The sequence below is a fragment of the Xenopus tropicalis genome, chromosome 3 (genome assembly GCF_000004195.4).
Source record: "Xenopus tropicalis strain Nigerian chromosome 3, UCB_Xtro_10.0, whole genome shotgun sequence".
NCBI lineage: Eukaryota > Metazoa > Chordata > Amphibia > Anura > Pipidae > Xenopus > Xenopus tropicalis.
In genome coordinates, this window is record NC_030679.2 from 77,774,089 (window position 1) to 77,798,685 (window position 24,597).

Sequence of the window (24,597 nt, forward strand, 5' to 3'; positions counted from 1 at the left end):
TCGGGTTCAAAATAGGCCACTCCCATCCTTTCAGAAAACTGATCAGAGAGACAGAAGAAGGAGTAATTTAACAGGTATGAATAGCTTTTACAGTGGCCTTTTTAATTTTTTTATAGAAAATGGATTTTCTGACAACCTGAGGGCATTGTGGTGGTTAAATAAGATTTGGACATTGAAGCTGAACAACCTTTTTAAGGCTGCAGCCTATACACCACCTCGTAAGGTTTTTGTGTGTGTTAGTCATTAGCAGCACATCACCATTATCTGTAGCTAAGGGAAAGTTAAGACACTTCCTAATACATTAATTAAAAGTAATGTGGCTATGTAATACTGTAGGTAATAAAAGAGAATATTCCCCTCTTGTTCTTTTTACCATATGTAGCAATGGCCAAACAGAAGAATTGATAAACAGAGGGTAAGCGCATGTATGTTAGTCTACTGTAGACAAACAATTACTTTTTAAACTGTTTTATGACCATTTGAAAACCCATGTAACATTATTTTATTAGGTTTTTAATGACTCATGGCACAGCCTTTGGCACAAGTAATTGTATCTTGGCAAGTTTAAGGGAATTCACAGTACGGAGAAAATTTATGTTTTGTAATGTTTTACGGATCCATTGTCTGATTATCGCACAATTAGGATACATTGTACATTGTTGACAGTGGACTGTCAGTGCTGTTAGTAATCTAATGGTAAAAACTACCATGAATAACATAAGACATTTGAGGTTACCCACATGGTCCTTTTCCACCGCTTTTTTAGTCACAAATTGATATTATATCAGACATTTATGTTGCTAATTATCTCTCCATATGCATGTTACACAGTCCCATAGTGTTGGAGATAAAATCATCTCTGTCTGCCACCTAGGGCATCTTTTTTGGTAAAAATAAATTATTAAATAATACATTAATAAGTAATTAATATACCAACTTCTTTCCATTTTCTTCTTAAATAAATGCTTATTTAGTGCTCCTCCATGGACTAGAGTAGTGAAATGTTTATCTATAAACATGAAACTGCTGTCTGCAGCATCAGAGAAGATTTTTCTTTTTTATTCTCTAAAGTTCTGTGAAAGGTGAAAAAGCTGCCTTTGTTTCTGTAGCCTTAAATGGATATGTGGTACCAGACTCAGATCAACAGCTTTTTGAGACCATAATTACACTTTAGTGAATCCTGCATTAAGTACATCTGTCATCTATTTTGTCTAAGGGCAGTGTCAGGCAAGGCGTTCTCTCTGCCGGCGTATCGAGATCTGCTTATTTCCACAGACCTGGCCAAATAAAGCATATCCGTATACAATACATGTTGAGACGTTATGCTTATTGTCTTAGGTCAGTTTTCACTGTTGTCTTTGCAATCATACCATGCAAAAATGTCTCACTAATACATTATATTGTTGCAGTACCTTGTACCTTGTGATAATAGGAAAGACAACTGACTCACTGTTTTTTTTTTCCTATTTATATTTGCTGGGAGCAAAACCAAAAAACTTACAGGTCACATTATTATCTATTATTGCCTCCCCTTATTATTGCCTGTTCCTTTATAATTCATCTTTTGGGGGGTGGCAGGTAGGAATAGTACTGAGACACTGAACAGTGGTTTCTATATTTTCTTTCTAGGTTTGGCTTATGCTTTGCTGGCTGGCGTTCCACCAGTCTATGGATTATATTCTTCATTTTATCCAGTTTTCCTCTACACATTCTTTGGATCATCACGGCACATCTCAATAGGTACATGAATTATTCACTGTGTTTGGTGATATTATTGTGTCTGTCAATCTTTGTGAGTGACTTAGATTGGATCTCACAGGCCTCCATAGACATAACTGCATATTTATTATAACTGTTTGGGTAGCTGTCAAGCACATAAGCATATTTAGCACAGTCCTGATATTTCTTATTAGAAAGACTCAAAATTGATAAAGACACAAAATTATGTAATGCTATCAAGTCAGCCCAAGTTTTAAGGCGTTTATCACAAATAGGAAAAGTACTCATATATACAGCAGTACTTTTTAATAATATGCATTAAGATCAGGGGCGGGCCGAGACGACCGGGCGCTCTAGGCAACCCGGTCAGCCACCTCGCCCTTGCACCTGCGCTACAGTTGCTTTTTATTAGCTTGAGGAAAGCAAATTGCCTTTAAACTCATCTTTTCCTGTGAGCATACCATAAGAAGGGGTAAATTACTTCTCTGATCAGTTGTCAAACTGCACACTAAGGGGCCCATTCACTAAAGTCTGAATTTTTGGGGCTTAAAATCACGATTTGGAAAAAATTCGGAGTAACCATGATAATTTCTGATGTTCTAAAATGTCACAAAAATGTTATTATCTGTAATTGCCTTCTGAAAGTCACAAAATTTTCAGATCCGAACGTTCGTAAATGGCACGAAAGCCTTTCTGGCTGTAAAACCTTCAATGTGTGATTTTGGAAGTCAGGATACCAAAGCTTGAATGAATTCCGAAATAGTTGTAGTCATTGCAAAAAGTACGACTTTTTTTTGTGGAAGTTAATGAAAACCACAAAAAAAATAGTGGAATTTTAACAAAATTATTGTGGACTTTACGAAATGTTTGATAAATTGGAAAAAATATGATTTTATCTCATAAATACTTAATCGCGGTTTTATAAATAGGCCCCTAAGTGTCACATTTTCATTCCTCTTAGCCAGTGCTGTCCAACTTCTACGGTGCCGAGGGCCAGAATTTCTCTAGCATACATGGTGGAGGGCCGCTAATGGAAGCCAGTTTTGACCACTCCCCTTTTTGAAACCACACCCACTTCAAACCACACCTATTTTATCACAATGGTGGTAGCACAGCAAAATCCCAAATGCTTGGTCCTTACAGTGGGGATATCAACCATCATTCATATGTGAAAGAATTATGTCATATTAAGATATACCCTTAAATTCCATATGCCTCCTCCTCCCCTGTGGATAGCAGAGCAACCCCCAGTACATAATTACACACCTTAGGGACCATTTAATGGCTATTTCCAACTGCTAACAAACTCCCACAACAAACCCCTGCCAGGTTCACCTCCCACAAGCAGCATAGGGCAAGCAGAGTATGGCACACACAGGCAGCACTCTGCCTGTCCTATGCTGCCTCTGTGTGCCATACTCTGCCTGCCCTACCCTGCCTGTGTGTGCCATACTCTGCCTGCCCTACCCTGACTGTGTGTGCCATACTCTGCCTGCCCTACCCTGACTGTGTGTGCCATACTCTGCCTGCCCTACCCTGACTGTGTGTGCCATACTCTGCCTGCCCTACCCTGACTGTGTGTGCCATACTCTGCCTGCCCTACCCTGACTGTGTGTGCCATACTCTGCCTGCCCTACCTGGCCTGTGTGTGCCATAGTCTGCCTGCCCTACCCTTCCTGTGTGTGCCATACTCTGCCTGCCCTACCCTGACTGTGTGTGCCATACTCTGCCTGCCCTACCCTTCCTGTGTGTGCCATACCCTCCCTGACCTATGCTGCCTGTGTGTGCCATACTCTACCTGCCCTATGCTGGCTGTATGTGCCATACTCTGCCTACAGTACCTATGTCTGAGGTGTGAAGAAGTGAACAATGGGAGTGATTACAGTCTGAGCCTGAGGTGTGAACACTGCAGGGGGTGAACAATGCAGGTATTAAAAGGTGTGAACAACACAGGGGATTACATTTTTAAACAATACAGGGGGATTACAGCCTGAATCTGAGGTGAGAACCATGCAGGGGGCCAGTTAATCTCAGTACTGATACCATTTAATGCTTACTCAAAGGTAAGCCATCAAAGCAGCCAGACAGGTGGGGGGCCACACAGAGGGGGGTCGCAGGCCGCCAGTTGGGACAGCACTGCTCTTAGCCATTGGAAATTATGTGGGTTTTACACTGTTTAGACTTTATATTAAGGCTGATTGTGTTAATATGATATGAATGTAAAATGGCTTATGGTTTGTAAAGGTTAAATGAAGAGATGACTGACATGGCAGTCACTTATGTGATGCAAGAATCTTCTATTACTAGAAAAGCATGATGGCATTACCTTAACTGTTTATTCAGTGCAACAGGTATGAGCAATCACTATTTTCGGAGGCTGACTGTAACGGGTATCAGATAACAGCAGATAGGTAAAATCATTGCCATGCAGTGGCTTGTATATAAAGACACAGGGATACAGTATCTAATCAGCAATTCAGTTAGATAACACTAGGTGCGACAGCTGCTCCCATGGTACCTAACAGGATGTAGATGATAAGAACAGCAAATTTCAAGGTTGTAAAATTTATGACACATAGTTTTAAGGTAATTGATGCTATATGAATGTGTTATTGTAGCAGCTATGTTCCTTATTTCTAAATGGGGAACGACTGAAAATTACTTGTGTGCATGACCCTTTTGTTCCACAGCTTGGGCGGCTTTGCCTTACACTAATTTGTTTTTGTTCACTGAGCAATAGTAACTTCTGTGGTCACCTTCTGTAACTTATTCTTGACTGTGTTTTCAAAACTTTTATGTGTATTTGCAGTATTCCCACTAGAACAGGGTCACACTGTGTTTTAAGCATAACATTGGTCAGTCCACAGTTTGTTTATGGCATATAGGTCTACATTCTCTCCATGCTGTTTCTCTGGTCTACCTTGTAAGCTGAAGTTTTTTTTTTACCTGTGTTTGTTTGGAACCTCTGCGATTTAGTTGCCCACTATCTCTACTTAATCTCCGCTACTGCAGGTGATTAATTGTTCTGAAATGCCTTTCCATCGGCAACAATTAGGAGTAGGCCGGTGGAAAGTTGCGCAAAGTTGCATGCAGGGGAAAAGGAAGTAAGCAAATTGTTACAACATGCAAACAGCCATAGCCACTAGCCATAAGTCTTCATTTCTGAACAGGCGGTACTCTAGCAGTGCCTGGAGCTATGCCCAGTGCATAACATGATCAGTGACTCTTGGCAATAATGGTCAGTGCAGAAATTGGATGTGAGCATTTATGCAATCTCAGCAGTGGCATTACTGGGACTTCTTCTACTCATTCTCAGCATTATATGCTTCTAATGTACAGTGACTAGCGCACTAGCTTTGTTTAATAGCACAGTTGATGGATGGATTTATCAAAATGTGAGTTTAGAGCTCAATACCTAAAAACTCACCCACATTCTGTCTATTCCTATGGGATTTTTACAAACGTATTTAACAATGGATAAAAGTTAGAACTCAACATTTGATAAATATGCTTCTAAAAATCCCATAGGAATAAATAGAATGTGGGTGAATTTTTATGTACTAAGCTTTAAACTCAGAGTTTGATAAATCTGCCCCATAGCCTTTAAATTAACTACATTGCCTTAATAATTCCAATATTACTCACCGAGTGCAGTGAGTTAAATGTCTTTGTACACATTTAGCTTTGCCCAGTCTTAACAACGTTTTAGTTGGTACCGGTATGGGACCCATTATCCAGAATGCTCGGGACCTGGGGTCTTTCCGTAATTTGGATCTCCATACCTTAAGTCTACTAAAAATCATTTAAACATTATTAAACCAAATAGGATTGTTTTGCTTACCATAAAGATTAATTATATCTTAGTTGGGATCAAGTACAAGATTTTGTTTTATTATTACAGAGAAAAAGGAAATCATTTTTAAAAATCAAAAGTATTTGCTTATAATGGAGTCTATGGTAGATGGCCTTTCCCTAATTCGGAACCGGATAACGGGTTTCTGGACAACGGATCCCATACCCGTATTACTAGTTTCCTTTTAATGTTTTAAGTGGACCTGTCACCCAGATATAAAAAGGTGTATTATAAAAGTCCTTTTCAAATTATTTTTATATTAACACATCCAAACCCATTATAAAGGCATTTAAAAATCCCAGCTGTCAATCATATTTTGCCTGCCCCGCCTCTATGCCTTAGGCACAGAGGCGGGGCAGACAAGTACTTTAACTTTCAATTCAGTTCTCACTTTCTCCCTCCCTCCTAACCATCTAATTGTGTAGCCAGTGCATGGGCCTGGGCATCTGGTCCCCCATTCTGGCACATAAACAAGATTTTAGGGTGATAGAAAGCTTGCCTTAATAACAGTGTCCACAAAATGGCACCTGCCTATTTGATGTGATTGTGTAATTCCAGGACTGAAGAAAACAAGTTTTATATTACTTATATAGTGTAAGTGAATTTTATTTTGCTTAACGAACACAATAGAAAAGAATTTTGAATTATTTCATAGGGTGACAGGTCCCCTTTAATTTTATTATGTCTTTCCCCTCTACTCCTATATGACTTATTTTATCATCCTGTCTGGTTTCTATAACCACTCAACCCATTATCAAAAACTGTGAGGCTTTATTTTCTCATGTTTCTATTGATGGTATTATTCTGTTATTTAAACCACAGCATGTTGCTAAGGGAATAAACCTAGACACTCTCTCACATTGACAAATGTTATTGCGGGTCCCATAAACATTTATTTCTACATCTTGCAGGTACCTTTGCAGTGATAAGCTTAATGATTGGTGGTGTCGCTGTAAGAATCGCACCTGATGAAATGTTTGATATAATGCCAGCAAATGGTACAAACAGCACTGACTTTGACGAAAAGATTGAAGCAAGAGACGCAATGAGAGTGAAAGTAGTCGTTGCTCTTACTTTGCTTTCAGGGATCATTCAGGTATTTATAACACAATAAAACTTATATGATAAATAGAACATTAGGGATATTTAAGGACTAAATTGTTTTTCTAAAAATAAGTGATGTGGACTATGGATATGAGTCACAAGTAGTTTCTTTTATAAAATATATATTCATCATATGTTTATATTTATGTATGAGAAGGCACCTTCATGCAAATATGTGATTCAAATGTTTTATCCCTGCCAGTTGCAGTTATTGTAAGTGAAACTATATTTTTGAGCTCTTATGCCGTGGAAAGAGCACTTTTATCAACGATGACCCATTTGCTATCATCGTTAACAGGCAAACAGCCAAAGTCACATTATTTGGAGTTGAAAAGAAACCTTAAGGGCAATGGCACACGGGGAGATTACACGTTGCTGCGATGTCCTGAAGTCGCACAAAGTTTTCTCTCAAGACAACTTCGGGCGACTTTGAGACATCGCAGAGACGCGCGTGCCATCCCACCACGAATTATATTCTAGCCGGTGGGATGGCATTGCGGGGAGATTAGTCGCCCGTAACAACGAAGATTTGTCGCGGGGCAACTAATCTCCCCATGTGCCACTGCCCTAAAGCAGTCGTGCAATGTTGAAACGTTTTTGTTTGAGTAGGCTACCAATAGAAGGATTATGCCCAGTGCTGGATTTCAACTTCGGGCGCCCCGAGACCGCTCCTATTCTGCGCCCCCCACCCCCATTCTGCACTCCCATAACGGGGCAGTGGGGAGAGGTCCCATTGCTCCTTATGGGAGGAAATTTTCAAAATTTCGCTGCAGTGGGGCAGCATGCCGCCCCTAAGTTTGTGCCACCCTAGGACCGGGCCTTTGTGGCCTTGCCGCAAATCCGGGCCTGATTATCCCAACTGACTGTAGTCTGATGGTATTGCAGGATGATCTGCATAAATTACCTCTTGAAGGGATTATACATAAGGGTTGGACAGTATGGTCTAAATCAGCAAACTGCCCAGACATGCTGGCACATATAATGTGAGCTGTATATTTAGTAATTATTCTGTAGATAATTGTTGTATGCAGCTGTATTTTAGCCTATGTGTGTTACGTGCCCTCGGTGCTGGTCAAAAATAACTAATAATAAAGCAGATAAACTTTTTTTTTTCTTTTACTGCATTATGAGGTCCTGGAGTGCGGCTGTTATCTGCTAAATTAAGATATATATGTATATATACATATGTAAAGATGTTTGTTATTCATCTAATGGTTACATGATCGTTGTTAATATATGTGTATGTTTTAAGCTGTGTCTAGGCATCCTTCGATTTGGCTTTGTTGCCATCTACCTGACTGAGCCTTTGGTACGAGGCTTCACAACTGCAGCTGCGGTACATGTCTTCACGTCTCAGCTAAAATATCTCTTAGGGGTCAAAACTAAAAGATTCAGAGAGCCTCTGGCAGTAATATTTGTAAGTAACCTATTGGCTAAAGCATGTTTAACCATTTTTTTGATGATCTTTGGTCAAGAATATTTGCACAATTATCATTTTAGTGGGGTGATGGAGACTATATATTATTAACAGTAGATGCACAAAGATTCCACTGCTAATGCCAAGATCTAATAACTCCAGTGTATTTTGATTATCAGATATGCCACATATACCACCTCTCCTTCCATAGCAATGACATATTCTTGCCAATAATACAATATTTGCCTTATCTGCTTATTGTCTAACCAGAGCTTTGCTGCTGTGCTATCAAATATCATGACAGTGAATGTTGCCACCTTGATTTTGGGTTTATCGTGTATCTTATTACTGCTGGGAGCCAAAGAAATTAATGATCGCTTCAAGAAGAAACTGCCAGTTCCTATTCCCATGGAGATTATTGTTGTAAGTACTCTGCTAACAAGGAATAACAATGCAGCATATCACTTCCATGCAATATTTGCATGGAACTTGCTTGCTCATTGCATATAATATGGCCATTTAAGAAATTTCATTCTGTGTAGCACTCCTGTTGGCTGAGTAAATGAGTCCAGTCATGGGTAAAGGAACAATATGGGACTCTTTTAGGGGCCTGCAAACACACTTTTAGCCAGACTGCCTTAGCATCAAGTGTACAGATATATAAAAATATAGCTGTAATAGTAACACTACTGTTGATCAGGGATATTTAACACAGAAAATCAAGCACAAATCTCACCCTAATTGGCCTTGAGACGTACCTTCTCCATCCACTGCTTTGAGCCCCTAGGGGGAGTAGCCCCATAGTTTGGAAACCACTGGACTATGGGGACAATATGTTCCATAGATCCATAAAGTGTGAACCTGCACCAAGTGTAATAATGAAGCCACTATTGCAAGTAACCACTCACCTTATCCACTTAACCCTTTAATGCATAAAATATACACAAAAATAAACGTATATAGACATACTTGTAAAATATGCTAATGTAAAATGTTTTAGAAAATATATTACCCTTTCAAACTGTACGTTTCATATAGGCTTTCATAGTAACCCATGGACCACCTAGTGCCTGTTAAAACAGACTGGTAACTTATTAAATTAAGGTATTAATTCATTCTGGTTAATGTGCATGGAAGGTATACAAGGTCTCCTTTTCCATAAAGTACTTCCATGGTAATGTCCAATAACTCTGTAGGATGCTATTTCATGTGCACATATTAAAATTAAATGAGGTAAATGCATTTGTTCATTAATAGTGAAGCTTTATCTCTTATTGCTTACACAATAAATATTTGATTGCTATTGCTATGTAAAAATGCTGTGTAAAAAGCTTTGATTCCTATGTTTGTGATGAAGAAAGAGCTATTTAACTTTGTTTTGAACAGTGGGAGAGCAAACTTTTCCCATTTATTTTTTCTAGGTAATAGTTTCAACTGGGGTCTCTGCGGGGCTAAACCTTGAAGAATCTCATGCGGTAGCTGTTGTTGGCAAGATCCCCACTGGGTAAGAAGCAGTTTACTAATAGTGACCTGTAGAGTCTGTACAATTGGCACACATTCAAATATACAGTGCTTCTGGACTGTGCTCCAGTATTACAGGCTGACAAGGAAATAAAGGTGGTCATGTATGACATTCATTTTACAAAAACCTTAGTAAAGTAGAAGTAAAAAATTGTTTTGTCCTTAGGCAGAGTTGTAAGGCATGTTGTCATCGCACTTCTTGTAGCAATATTGTTACTGGGGTCATCTTTATTATACAAAAACATTTGTACGCCACAATTGGAAAATACTTATCTGTCAATTATCATTGCACATAACCTACCAATAGTGTCAAAACCATTTTTATTGTAATTATTACTACTCACTATAGATAAAATTTCTGTTTATCTGTCTTTCCTTAATTAAAAGATAAAGTTTTAGGGCATAATATTATGCCATTAATTTATATTTCTACATATCTAGGAGAACTGCTGCCCTCCCTTACATTCACTACAAACCTTAGCTGAACAGGACCTTCAGATGTCACAAAGGTGACAATAGAAGCTAGAATATTTACAAACAACAGACCATGAACCTTCTCACACCCTAGTTTAATGCTTTACCAGGAGGAGGAAATGCAGTTTCTAACTGTAACAGGAAGAAACGTGGGAGTGAAAAACTGCTCTGCCCATTCATTGGCTGATGTAGTATATATTGTGTTTGAGCACAGTGCCTTATGAGAGGCATCAAGATGGAATGCAATAGTTAAAAGGCCAAGGTTTCAATATGGGATTAACCAATGTTACATACTGTAAGAAAAATATATTTTTGATGAAAAAACTTTCACCCAAGCTGTTATATGTTATGTTATATTTTTATTGAGCGTGAGGGAGGTTGTGTTTAATAAATATTGATAAAGCATCAGTTTATTGCATTTTGCTGTGGAGCATTTGCTACACTTCCCTCAGTCTGCATTTGTTCTACAGGCTGAGAAGCAGATCCCCTCCCTCCCACTTGAACTCAAGTGAAAGCTGTATTTTTCAGTGCAGATAAATGGAGCTACAGAAGGGAGCTGATCTACTTCTTGCCTGCAGAAAAAAACACCGGCTGAGAGAAGTAAAGTTCCACGTGTCCTGAAGGGCTAGTTTACCTCAAAATTATCTTTTAGGGGCAGATTTATCAAAATGTGAGATTAAAGCTCACCACAGAAAAACTCCCCCACTTTCTATTCATTCCTATAGGATTTTTAGAAGTGTGTTTATCCATGGGTGAAAGTTAGAACTCACCATACAGTATTTTAAATCTTTTAAAAATTCCATAGGAATGAATGTTAATTGGGTGAATTTTCCTGTGGCAAGCTCTAATCTCGCATTCTGGTATCTTGCCCTTTAGTATACAGTAGGATATAGTAATCAAAAACAACTTGCAATTATTCTTTATTTCTTATTTGTTGTGGGGGTTTAGTAATTATTTATGTGTTACTGTATATAAAGGTTTGAAATTTAAACAGCTCTTTTGTTGCTATGGCTTAATTACCCTGTTCTGATAACATGGAATTGTGATAAACACTGTACGTTTGTTACTAATGGCTTCCCACTAAAATGCAGGTTCAGCCCACCTGGACTCCCTGACATCACTCTGTTCAAAGAAGTGTTTGTGGATGCAGTGGCTATTGCCATCGTCGGATTTTCCATGACCATTTCAATGGCCAAAATATTTGCCCTTAAGCATGGCTATGAGGTCAGTGGCAATCAGGTAAGAAGCATACAGAATATGCAAGCTTTCTAGCCTCTACGGTACCTTAATTGTGTAAGGGGTAAGTAACATTGAGCTCTGTATTTTCATGGCTTTTGACATTATACCGTAAGTATTACAGATTAAAATGATTATTGGCATTTAACAGTAAATTAAAGTAATATATGATGATAAATCGGATACCTAATAACTAGCAAAGTGCTGTAGGTTATTTCAAGATACTTGAGATATTTGTAATTTAAAATTCAGCATTAGTTAACTGTAATTAAGAGGGCAACCCCCATACAGATTTAGCCTCCCAAGATAAGGCAACTTTTACTCTCAAGGATCTCCACAGGTGTCACAAAGTTTAAATGTTAAAAAAAGGACTTTATTCAAAGTTACATTAAAACATGAAGCATCTCCATAAACTGTAAGCATTTCATGCCCTAAGGGTTGCCCGCCTTAGGGCAGCCCCAAAAATAATGTGGACTCATCTTTGGAATAGTAGATTTTTATGAATATAAAGGCAATAATTAAAAACTTGAGAAGGGGTATAGGTGGTGTATGAGTCAAAGCCTTGTTGTTTATAGAGTTCAACTTGTGTTTTAATCAAAGCTGTCAGTGCCTTCAAATCTATTTATGTGTCATTTCTTTAAATTGCCAGGAACTTATTGCTCTTGGAGTTTGCAACTCCGTGGGTTCCTTCTTTCAGACATTTTCTGTGACCTGCTCGATGTCTCGTAGCCTTGTCCAAGAGAGCACTGGAGGAAATACCCAGGTAATTATCTGTTGTAAACAAAATTAGATTTGATGTTTGTTGTAATTGTATTGTAGCACAGGCAGTATAGTTTCCTGTTGCAATGTTAAGTGAGTAAAAGTACAATTAAATCAAGGCTTTTTAAATCATTCCACTGGCTATGATAAATAGTTGCATGTGCAGATTTTTATAATGTCATATATATCATAAATGGCTGGCTCCATGGAAATAGGGAAAAAGTAATATTGTGGATTTAAAAGGTCCAGCACTCAGCAGGGCTTGATTTCTAAAGCATTTCAGCTCACCTTGGTGCCTTTGCCAGGATAACAATAAATGCATTAGAAAAGTGAACATAACTCCAAATAATGGCACCAATTAACATGTCATGTATGATTTCATGACCCCTCCTTGTAGTATATGGTGTAGTGCCCACAGTCATAGTGCTAAAACGCATAACATAAGTGAAAGCAGCATGAGAGCATGAGCCTACCATGATCACTGTAGTAAGACACATATCTGTGTGTCATTTAAAATATTAGTAAAATAATATTAAATACTGTCCAATAAAATAGTTGTATCAAAAATAGTTGTAGTTATATATATATATATATATATATATATATATATATATATATATATATATATATATATATATATATATATATATATATATATATATATATATATATATATATATATATATTTGTATGTTCAGTTGATTTTTAGTTAGAATTCTTATCAGCCTATTTCTAAACTATATGTATTGCTGGGAGTCAGACTGATGAGAATGTTCCATATTGGTATGGGAGATGCATCTGTTTACCTGTGCACATCTGATGTTAAGTCAGTTTTAAGTTTTTAATCAAATGGCCATATTTATAAAGATGTGGAGCATATACATTTACATAGCTGGAAACTTTTACAAGTAATGCATAAAATCCAGCTTCTGAGTAAACATAATTGTTTCTACCAACCAAGTGGGAGTTGAAATCTCACAGCAGCAGAGGCCTGAGGTTTAGTAATATTGAGTTAAGCTATGGGAAAGCATCATTTGATTTTTTTAAATTAGGCTGTAAAATATGAATTTGCTTGCCGTATCATATCCTTGTTGTACAGTAAAAAGCACTATAAATCTAATTTCATTTACATTATGTAAGTGCTGTTAGACTCTAGTTCCTGATGAACAGGGCAGATGTAAATGTCAGCCTTAACCAAAATCCAGGTTGTCTAAATCAACTCTGTGTATTATCATTCTAGCTATCTAATCAAAGAACTTTCAGATTGCAGGTTTGTTGTCATCATTGATGGTGCTTTTGGTAATAGTGGTCATTGGGTACCTTTTCCAGCCATTACCACAGGTAAGCTAAAAGGATATCCATCTCTCTGGCACTCTGACTTGATAACAGTTTAAACATTTGCATGGGATTTCAGAACTATGGTTTGCCCCAACTATATTTTTATGTATGCAGATGACAAGGCACTATTTTTCTGCCATTTTTGTTACGTTATACTCCTTGAATCCAAGTCAAGTATTTTTTCCTTGGGTTTAACCAGCTAGAAAAAAGGGGGCAGGGGGATTTTCCCTAACTTTCTTTGCCCTTTACAAGAGTTTTCAATGCCTTTCTATCCTAAATGCATCCAAAACTCTCCATTATCATAAACTTTATATCACTGAAGCCCTCATTTAATGGATACCCTCAAGAAAGTGCTTATATTGCAAATGCAACGACACCCAACAGCTTGGTTATTTATATTTACACAACAACTTTCTTTCGACAATGAGATGTTATCTCACGCACTATTTTAGATGCCATCTTGGGTGATTCTTTTATCATAGTTGAAAACTATGATAAACTGTGGGCTCCATTAAAAGCAGCCATTTACACCCATCACCTTACACATTTTGGTCAGCATAAACCTAACAACCAGAGTAAAGGTGGCCATACACGAGGCGATTTCGCTCGTTGTGCGATGAACGATTATATCGACAAACGATCGTATGGCGATCGAGTTCCCATACGATATGCCATCCACGGGCATCGATAATTCGGGAAAGATGTTGTCGCATCATTATCGTAAAATACCTACGATCGTACATCTATGTACGATCGATGTCGTTGCTGGCAATCGTGACATGCGCAGAGAACAATCGTTGAAAGACAAATGTCTGACACTCACACCAACTGGCAGATTTTATCCTTAAACGACCAAAATTTTTAAACCTGGCCGATCGATTTTGGGGACGATAATGTCGGCTCGTTTAGTGGGCCGACGATCGTTCGTACACCACCAACAATACGATAACTTAACGATAGCATCGGATCGTTCGGGAATCGGTCGTTTGTAAGTAAAAAATCGGTCCGTGTATGGCCACCTTAAATGTTGAGAGGCATTTAATTGTTTTCATTTAAATAATTATGTCTTTTTGATAGTGGAAGATATATGCAGGTCCAGTTATGTCAATGAGATGGGACCTGCTGCATTTTGAAATTTGACCAGAACTACTAGCATTGATCATTTAAATTTCCATGTGACGTAGGATAAACTAAGCCAGTACCTTATGTGTATGGGAGAAAGCTTCTTTGTGCCCTCGTAAAATACTTGTATGTTGTTTGATGATATCTCAGCAGGAGGAACATGCAAAAATAAAAGCAAGAACACTGCTTCAGATCCAAAATATATGGGGCACATAAAGAACATGGCTGTTTATTTCAGTCAGCAAATCTATTAATTCTCATTTAACGATGACAGACAACATCCTTGATGGGTGCTAACTTTGTCATTTCAACTTGCACCTTCTGTTTTTTCCTTTGTGATGTTATATCTTATATCTGCCAACAGCTTATTCTTTTGAGGAACATTTCTGATTCTTGTAGCAAAAAGGAGTGTTGTACTTTGACATATTCTTACATAATGTTAAGTAAAGTAAAGTGCTAACAGGTTTTACATCTACAAAATCTGTAGTGGAGTGTCTAACTGCATAGGGCCAACATCTGAAGAAGCATTCAAAGCTACATAGTCTTTAACAATGAACTGAAATATGCCATTTTCTTTCCCTAGACTGTGCTAGCAGCTATTGTGATGGTGAACCTTAAAGGAATGTTTAAGCAGTTTGCAGATATTCCACATTTATGGCGGACCAGCAGGCTGGAACTGGTAAGCAGTTGGTTTCTAAGCTGGAAAGAAAGTCCTTAATATGTCTTTTATCCTCAAACATCTTATTTCTCATATTGTGGTAAAAGGTATATAATAACATTCTAAAATGGATGCAGCTTTTTCACATTTTTTAGAGCTAATCTGTTAAGAGTATGGTAAAAAAGAAAAAAGGATGCCTGGAATTGCAGTGGGATCCCAGCTTGCAACACTCCTGCTGTCTAACTCCCAGTGTTCCAACATATTAAGCCTTCCAATAGCAGAGTGAGGATCGTTGACACTGTAGTTTAGTTTGCAATAGCTGGAGAGCCACAGGTTGGGACTTTCATAAGCTACTGAATTCTCTTGTATATTTGAATTCCACCTCCTGTATTTCTGCACATTGCAATCAGTATCTAATTTAGACTGCAGCACTTAGTGTTTATTAATAATACTATATATCAAAAGTCCATCTGAAAAAGCAGGTATTTTTGGGCCAATTTCTGCTCCGCTCTGTGTACCTGCACTCAGGAGAAAACTGTACTTGTCAGTGCAGATACATGGAGCTATAGAAGAGACCAGATATTCATCTCTTCCCCTGCCTAAAAAACACAGGCTGAGAGCAGCAGATCCATTTCTCTTTGTGCCCTTGCTCTAAAGCTATGGCTCTCTTTTTGGAATATGTACTGTACAGCGCTGTGGAATATGTTGGCGCTATATAAATAAATGTCAATAATAAAAATGTGTCCTGGTGCATTAACTGACAGCAGCCAATCAGCAGGTATTATTCACTTGTCACCTGTTTAAAAGCAAATATCTTATTATTGGTTGCTACTGGTTACTCCACCTGGGCAGAGTTTTATTACATTTGGGTGATAATGTTTTGATAACCATGATCTACAAAGAAAGCCATGGGAGTCAGAACAACCGCTGGCAGCTGCTTCCATGTATATCCTGGGGCATAAAGTGAGCATAGCCAGTCATCCAGTATACAAGCTAGTCCCACAGTAGTTCTGAAAAGGACTGTAAGTGAAACATGTTTCACTTCTCTTTTAAATTCCCGTTTTAATTAAATTGTATTTATTTCAGAGTATCTGGGTGGTATCGTTTTTGGCTTCTGTTTCGCTAGGGCTAGACTATGGGTTACTCGTTGCAGTAACATTTGCTATTTTAACAGTGATCTACCGTACTCAAAGGTATGGACTTTTCTTTTCTTCAATCCTATCAGACATCAGGGGTATTTTGAACTAATGTTATACATTAATACATATAGATTTGTCATAGCAGTGCTTAAAAATGTTGCTAGACTACCAAAAATCTAATGCATTTCCATGGCTTTATGCTGTTTGTATGCATTTGACAGCAGTGTTTCTTACTGTGTACATACCAGTAGGCACATTGCCATTTGCTTTACCAGTAAAGGGCATAGACGCAAAGTTACAATTACGAATCTAATATTAGGTGGCTCTTGGAACCCATGGGCCACACCACTGTAATTCATAAGTACTTAGAGACATAAAGGGGCTCATGTATAAACACTGTGCAAATTTGCATTTTGGCTAGTAACCCATGGCAACCAATCAAGCGTTTGCTTTAATTGTTCAACCTGCAGTTGGCTGGGCAGTTTTGAGTTACTGCCCATGTGCAAATGTACCCTGTGGTTATAAATGAGCCCCAAAGAGTGCATAAATACATGGGCTGGAATATTAATCTGCTGTTGTGATAAGTAAACATGTAATGGTGTCAGTGCAGAAGTACAGTACATGAAGTGTTAAACTACATGGGAGATTTTGATTAGATGTTTGTGGGTCAGATTTTCTCTTGTTTTGTTCTTGGCTATGACTGTACAATGTGTTACTGATTATATCATTTTCATTTTTCAGTCCACAGTATAGAATCCTTGGGCAGGTTCCAAACACAGACATTTACTGTGATGTGGAACAATATGAAGAGGTAAGAATGACATAGCAAAACGAGTATATAGACATTCTAAGAAAGAGCTGTTAGCCATAAGCTCAGCAGACTACTTTATTTAGTGACCGACACAAAAAGTGTTTTTGGCAACCCTTCTTCAATCCTACACAATAATTAATGCATATAGGTACAGAATATTCTTATACACATGCTGCTTGAAACTATGTACAGATCTGTGTTGCAGAGGAGTGAATGGACAGCTCAGCTGTCAGTTAGTTTCATACTGAAAGCAACCCTGAAACCATTTTGTTTGTTTTTGACACTAAATAGCTTCACAGCTGTTTGCCAATTCTGTGCTGGTCAGTTTTATACCCTTCCTAGGTCTAAAATGGCATAAACTTGGACAAATTATACCCATTATAACAGGCAGCTTCCAGTTAATTAGTTGTATTAGGAATAACACAGCAGTTTCTGGCTACTGCTATGACCCTTAAAAACACATGGGCCTGCAACACTCTCTCCATCTCATTGCTCTTGTCAAACAGAGATAATATTGCTATAATGTATGGGAAATGTGCTGTTGCCACCAACTTTTTTAGTCTCAGGTATTCTCTTGGGATGGGCATATGTTTAATACACTAGGAACTGGAATTGCTATACTACCTATTTCTCCTAGACCTTTAAATTTAAAAAATGGTGTCAGTAGCTTGCAGGTACCCAGCATTTTGCGTAAAAAAAGCATCCTGGCCTGGGGCAGGAGGTTAGCATTTTGGCTCGCTAAGGGATGCATAACAAATTAGATCACGCCCCCACCAGTAATTTAAGCTTTCTTTGTGGTCTATGTCAATAAATTGTAGTTAATTATAGTATATTATCGCTTAAACACAATAGAATAAATACAATGAGGAATAATGAAATTATTTCTGTTTCTCTTTTCTTTAAGGTGAAAGAATTCACTGATATTAAAATATTTCAAGCCAACACCTCTCTTTATTTTGCCAACAGTGAGCTGTACGTCAGTGCCTTAAGGAAAAAGGTAAGATGTAGTATTAAAGGATTGGGCATTTAATGTGCAATAGACCATATTTCAATAATACTCAAGTACCAGGGTGTCATAAATTCTACATTTCTCAGTTTTTGTGTGCTCTGTATGGATCATTGCCCAATTTCTGCCAAAACCCATCCTAATTGAAATCATGCCAATCAGGAATGTTCTGTAAAAACTGGACAGTTATCAGTTATTGGTGATTTTGTACTGGATCTTTTTTTTAAATACCAATCAATGCTAACCGTACACATAGAATTACACTTTGCACACTGTAATAATAAGCATTATAATGCATACCTCATATAAAAGAATGCACCATTGTCATGTCTACTTTTGACTTGGGTTTACTCAAACCTCAAAATAACCTTTAGTTTGTTTTCCAACTTATCAGCAAGCACATAACTTTAAGTAAAGGCCATGCAATAGAGTAAAAACTTGGAAACCGAGAAATAGAATATACAGATATATAATATTCCTTCCATCATCGGCACTTACAAGACACAAAGCACAGGTCGGGTGCTGACCCCATAATTAAATATTCAAGCCATAGAAGTTATCCATTCTAAGCTGCAGACAACACGTGACCTTGTCATGCTTTTTGCCCATTAAGACAGGAATTGATCCAGCTGCTATATTGATTGCAAAGAAAAAAGCCCAGAAGAGGCACGCCAGAGAAATGAAGAAAGCAAACAAAACAGAAAAAAAAGCCGTCTTGAAACTTGTGAGTGATTATGTGTATGTGAAATATACATCTTTCCCCTGGTAATTGACTGTACTAAACAATCGAAAGAAATTAAACAGTCATTTCAATGGCCAGCTTGTGTAAGCATCATTATTATTGCTGTAAGCCATGGGGTGATCCTGGGAATTTTTAGCAAGATTAAATTATATCAAGCGAAGCAACCAAGATTATTATTTTTAGTCTTGATTCAGTCTTGAATTTGAACTTTCAAATAGGGGTCACTGACCCCAGCAGCCAAAAAACAATTGCTCTGTGAGGCTAAAATGTTATTGTTACTTTTTATTAATTATGTTAAATATAACTGTCTCCTCTCATTCAAACCACTCCCTGGCTCCTTAGGAAGTTTAAACCCTAGCAACCACATTACTGCTGATATTCCAAAAAGAGCTGCTGAACAAAAAGTGAAATAGTTAAAAAAAAAAAAAAAAAAAAAAAGATGAGACAACATTTAGTGATGGGCTGTGGGCTCCCTCAGGGATCACATGACCATAAATATTGCAGCTCTAACTGTAACAGGAAGAAGTGTGGGAGGGAAATTTGTCCATTAATTGGCTGATGTGACCTTGGTTTGTTTGTGTGCATCATATGAATCATATGAACCTGGGGGCGGGCCTAAGAACTTAAAACGGAAATTTTCTATTTTCCGTAGTAAATAAAGGCAAATACTACTAAAAGGTATATTTTTATGAAAATAGTTTATTTAGATAAAGCAGGGCTTTTAATATGAGCTTTTTCATTAGAGAAGCCAACATTGTTTGGGGGTATATTTTCCCTTTAATCTTTCACTTACCATTGCCTTGCAGTGGTTATAGCCTAAAAATTGGTAGCATGAGCTGCTTGTTATTGAGGGCATTGCCAGAGGAGGGAAAATGTTATACTTTGCCACCTCGTAGTAAATGATCCATATTTTCTTTATTTTGTACCAATAAGCTTTCTCCATGGAATCCTTTTTAAAAATAATAAAACAACTGTTTGCTATAGTTTCCTCTTTGTGTTTTGCTGAGCTTATTTTACTTTCCGTCTCTGTATTTCTCTTCCAGACTAATGATGTGGAGATGGCTGTTAAACATGAATTAATGAATGATGACTCAATCATAGATATGGCAGCAAATGGAAGGAACGGATTATCTGAAAGAAACTTACACAATACTCCCTCTGATGAGCTGGAATACTTCATGACTCCAATCATCAGTGTTCATTGGATCATTCTGGATTTCACTCCAGTTAACTTTGTTGACTCTGTTGGAGTCAAAACACTGAAATCTGTAAGTACATTATGCAACATGTTTAACCCTTTGTGCATCACCTCCGCAGGTGGTTAAGGAGGAAAAATAGTGATGTAAAGAAATATAGAAAGTAGGAAAGATTTTTGTGCAATACTCTCAAGCTGCAGCAGGGCATTCACCAGGGTCCATGCATAACTCATAACTCGTAACTTTTCAGATTAATAGAAACCAAAATGACTCCTTTCTAATTGTATTTTTCAGATAATTAAGGAATATAAAGAAATCGGTGTTACTGTCCTTGTATCAGGCTGCAGTGGTAAGTCCTTCATTTCATTCTCATTTTTAACTTAATGCACATAACAGTCCAGTGGTTTCCAGACTGTAGGGCTAATTCCCCTTGGGGGTTCAGTGTGTCCAATGGGGAAGGGCATGTCTGAAGGCCAATTAGGGTAACATTTAACGGGTTAATGCTTATTTTGACCTGGGTATCTCCAGAACTATGGTTGTGTTACTGTGTCCATGTTTAATATATCTGTAACCTATTTATGACCCGCGGTGGGCAGACTTCCTTTTTCACACTCCCCAACAAATCCTGAAGACAATGATTAATATTTATTTTGATCAATATTTATATATGGATCAAATCCAACTAGAAATCCTGCAGGTTTCTTTCTATGTCTAACTTTGATAAACCTGCTCATGTATTTTATGATTTGCTTCATTTTTTTCATTTTCAAATTATTATTTTTTTTTTTTTCATTTTCAAATTATTTTTTTTTTAACAGGACTGGTTGTTAAAGACCTGACAAGTTTAAATTTCTTTGATCCATCAAACAAGAGAGACATCTTGTTTCATAGTATTCATGATGCTGTGATCCACTGTAAGCTGAAAGCTTCCTCATCGGCTCTGACCTCCTCAGAAGAACAGGTTCTCAGCTCAGATACACAGAGTCAGATCTAAGCTCCATCTACAATAACCGAAATATTGCCTCAGCCCCTTCCTTACTCCCCATTTCTTATCATATTTAAGGAAATCGCCTTACTTTTCTGATACACAAAGTAGGCAACTAACCTGTGGAAATGAGGGGTGTGTTTTTGCCGTAGGAAGGGATGCAAGCAATGCATTCTGTGAATTCAGCTTATTTATTAACTTTAATGGTGCAAATAGAAAACATTTATCAGGTTTGCACTACTGTTGTCTGGGTACTCAATTTTACCCCTTCTTTGCTACTGGTAGCAGAGGAGATAAGGGCTTTTGGGGAAGGGGAGAAGGTCATCCAGTGTTTTTCATTTATTATGTATGTGTATTGTTAATGGTTAATCACAATGTGATTGTCACTTTTCCATGGAAAACACACCAGCCCTTTCCACTTCTGCAATACTGTTCCACCCCTTGTCAAGTCAGAAGTGCCCCAGAAGCCACCTGAATTTTATTGTTGCTGTATCCCAATGGATACTCAACTATTCCTGCACTTACTGTGCCTACCATTACAAGCTGAGGAGTGGTTTTCTGTATTGCAGGTGCAGGCCAGTCAGGAAATACTCACTAGCAGAGCTATCGACGAGTTTCACCAAATACAGAGTTAAAAAAAAAAAAAACTTTCCTGCTGGGTGGGTTTTAGAATTATTAAAAAATAAATAATTCTACACATTTGTTAAATGTGTAATTAACATTTAAAATATCTATTTCTAGGGGCTGTCCCTTTTCATTGTCACTATTAATTTAAAGGCAGTCCTCACTAAATACCCCTCACCCCCCCCCCCAAACAAAAATGCTGTGCCACTGCCTAATGTAGATATATATATAATATATATAAATAGTTGTTGTATCTGTGCTGTAATGGCTCTGTTAGTAACTATTTTAGTCATGCCCACCACTCAGCTCTCTAGTTGCAGGACTTAAGTTGCCTTAAGAAATATATATATATAGTTATATACCCTTGTACCCTAAATGGTGTGTTCACAATGTTTATACCGCCAACAGTTGACGAGAAGTGCTGCAAGGACAAAACATACATTTTAACTGAAAAAATATTTAAGAGCAAAAATGCCTTAATGCCGTTTTAACTGTGACTTTTCTCACCCAGTCTCCACTTTACTTTATTCTCTATAAAATAGCGCCTATATTTATATATCTGTTAAATGAAAGTGATTGTGTGAAAATTCACAGATTTTTAGAAAATCCTAAACTGTGTGTAAGTGTTAATGATTGTCTGTTACACTTGCTGAAGGTTTATATTTATACATGCTTTTGGAAGGAATTCGCTATTGCTTTTAGTTGGATCTGAAAAGTTTTGTTGACGTGAAGTTGTGTGTTTCTCGTGGGACACACCAACTGAATAATCATGGTACCATGTTTTTAATGCAGAAACGGAGGATGTACAAGTAGTGCACCAGCTAGCTGCAGGTTGAACATTGGAAGCAATTATCTGATTTGCCATTGTGCAAATTTGCCCCATGTCTGTTACAATTTATGAACCCCAGGACTAGTTATAAACCCTAAAGCAGCTGTCCATAGAGAACCTCTGGATTGTTGTTTTGATAGTTACAAATAAAAGCCACAGTACTGGAATTCCATTTAAGAAGTCTGTTGAGTCTTTCAGACCAATGGAAAATGCTCCTGTTATTGTACTTTGCTGGCACAAATAAAGTAACATACAATTCCTTCTCTCTAAGCAGACTGGATTTCCAGAAACCCTTGACCAGTGCCATGAAAATGTCAATCCCTGACATTAACTGAGTAGCCTACTTGGTCAGTAATGCCTCAGGTATGGAGCAAGTTACAGTAACTGACAGCATAAAGGGAGATCACCCTGGTGTAGAACAGCTTTGAAACATTAGCTGAAAGTAATGGGGGTCTGGAACAAATGGTTTCCATTTATAGAGTTTGGGGCTTGTTTGTGATTATGGGGAAAGTAAGAGGGCTCCAACATCAGTTAATTTTATATTGTCTTACAGAGGAGAACAGACTGTATTATTTTTTCAATACAATGATTCTAGTACAGTGGTGTCCCTGCCCTATGGAACTTCTAGTGTTTGTGTCCCCAACAATTATGTAGTTTGCCCAGGTTTACAAGTAATTGACATAGGAACTGAGTCTGATATCTTAACTGCTGAGATTACATTTGGCTTTGCTGCAGTGTTTTAACCACCCATTACTCACTGCTCCTGAATGAAAACATTTAAATAGTTTAACTGGGCAATCTGTGGCACTGCAGATATTCCAGAACTATAGCTATTATTGCAGTGGGTTCACTTGTAGAGGGATGATAAAGTTCTGTAATATATGCAGCATATCGTTATGATGAGATGTGGCAGGGTCTGCAAACACATTGCCCATAAAATGCGTTTGCCCAAATGAGCAGTCAAATTTCTTCTACCGAATCATATTTGAATTATTCACCTAGGAAACCAGAGTTTAGTACAAATTGTGTATTTTATCACAGTGTTAACTGGATTAACGCGAGTGCAATATTTCTATATCAGGTATGTTTAGTACCGAGATTAAAGCAACTATTTTTGTAAAACTGGAGTCTGTGTGAAAGTACATTATTCATGCTAGAAATTAGACATACATATCCATCCATCTAAAGAATCCTTACATGCCACTGAGGCAATATCATCTGTACTTATAGGCTCAGTATGGCACATAGGTTAGAGTTCTTTTTAAATGTACATACACACATATATGGCACAATTCTGAATATGGTTAAAAGAACAGTAACACCAAAAAATTTAAGTACAATGTTCTGTTGCCCTGCACTGGTAAAAGTTGTGTGTTTGCTTTAGAAACCCTACTATATAGTTTATATAAATAAGCTGCCATGGGGACAGCCATTCATGCTGGGAAAAGGGTTACATAGCAGATGGCAATCTATGCAGTTTCTGTTATCTGCTATGTAACCTTTTTCCCAGCATGAATGGCTGCCCCCATGGCACCTAACATATGAACTATAGTAGGGTTTCTAAAGCAAACATACAACTTTTACCAGTGCAGGGCAGCAGTATATATAACAGTTAAGTTGGGTTGAAAAAAGACATCAAGTTAATTACTTTGATACTTTCATTTTTTTGGTGTTACTGTTTCTTTAATAGAGTCCATTGGTGCTGAACTGCCACTACTGAATTGCCTTGCCCTGTGCCACATGGAGATGTTCAGCCAATAAAATGAAAGCTAATTCTCCTCATGAAAGGTATTGCTGAGACTTTGCCAGAGTAAACTGTTCATCTCAGAATTGTTTTAAAATTAAAAAGTGCTAAAACTAAAATTATTTTGATAAATGTTATGTTTACTTATTATTTAAAGAAACTGTGTACTTTATTTGCGGATAGTATATTTTTATAGATGTATATTTTTATGTTCTTTATTGAAAGTAAATTGTCTTGCTATGGGAGATGTTACTATTTGTTAATACAAAACATGGAGCTTGGGTTTCTTGAATCAAATAAAATCATTCATTGAAAACTAG

General features: G+C 37.5%; 1 protein-coding gene across 3 annotated transcripts in view; it reads left to right on the plus strand.

Moving 5' to 3' along the window:
- The window catches only part of slc26a5 (solute carrier family 26 member 5), a 47,387-nt gene extending 22,791 nt beyond the window's left edge, over window positions 1-24,596 (plus strand). For all 3 annotated transcript variants that reach the window (XM_031899020.1, XM_012960005.3, XM_002933105.4), the window contains exons 4-19: window positions 1,630-1,740; window positions 6,484-6,668; window positions 7,929-8,093; window positions 8,364-8,516; window positions 9,515-9,597; window positions 11,180-11,327; window positions 11,974-12,087; window positions 13,347-13,424; window positions 15,127-15,222; window positions 16,288-16,394; window positions 17,082-17,151; window positions 18,056-18,148; window positions 18,771-18,881; window positions 19,943-20,167; window positions 20,390-20,444; window positions 20,914-24,596. In XM_031899020.1, coding sequence (XP_031754880.1) covers window positions 1,630-1,740; window positions 6,484-6,668; window positions 7,929-8,093; window positions 8,364-8,516; window positions 9,515-9,597; window positions 11,180-11,327; window positions 11,974-12,087; window positions 13,347-13,424; window positions 15,127-15,222; window positions 16,288-16,394; window positions 17,082-17,151; window positions 18,056-18,148; window positions 18,771-18,881; window positions 19,943-20,167; window positions 20,390-20,444; window positions 20,914-21,089 — 1,970 coding nt within the window. In that variant the 3' untranslated portion in view covers window positions 21,090-24,596. The remainder of the gene's footprint in view (window positions 1-1,629; window positions 1,741-6,483; window positions 6,669-7,928; window positions 8,094-8,363; window positions 8,517-9,514; window positions 9,598-11,179; window positions 11,328-11,973; window positions 12,088-13,346; window positions 13,425-15,126; window positions 15,223-16,287; window positions 16,395-17,081; window positions 17,152-18,055; window positions 18,149-18,770; window positions 18,882-19,942; window positions 20,168-20,389; window positions 20,445-20,913) is intronic.
- The last annotated feature ends 1 nt before the right edge of the window (window position 24,597 follows it).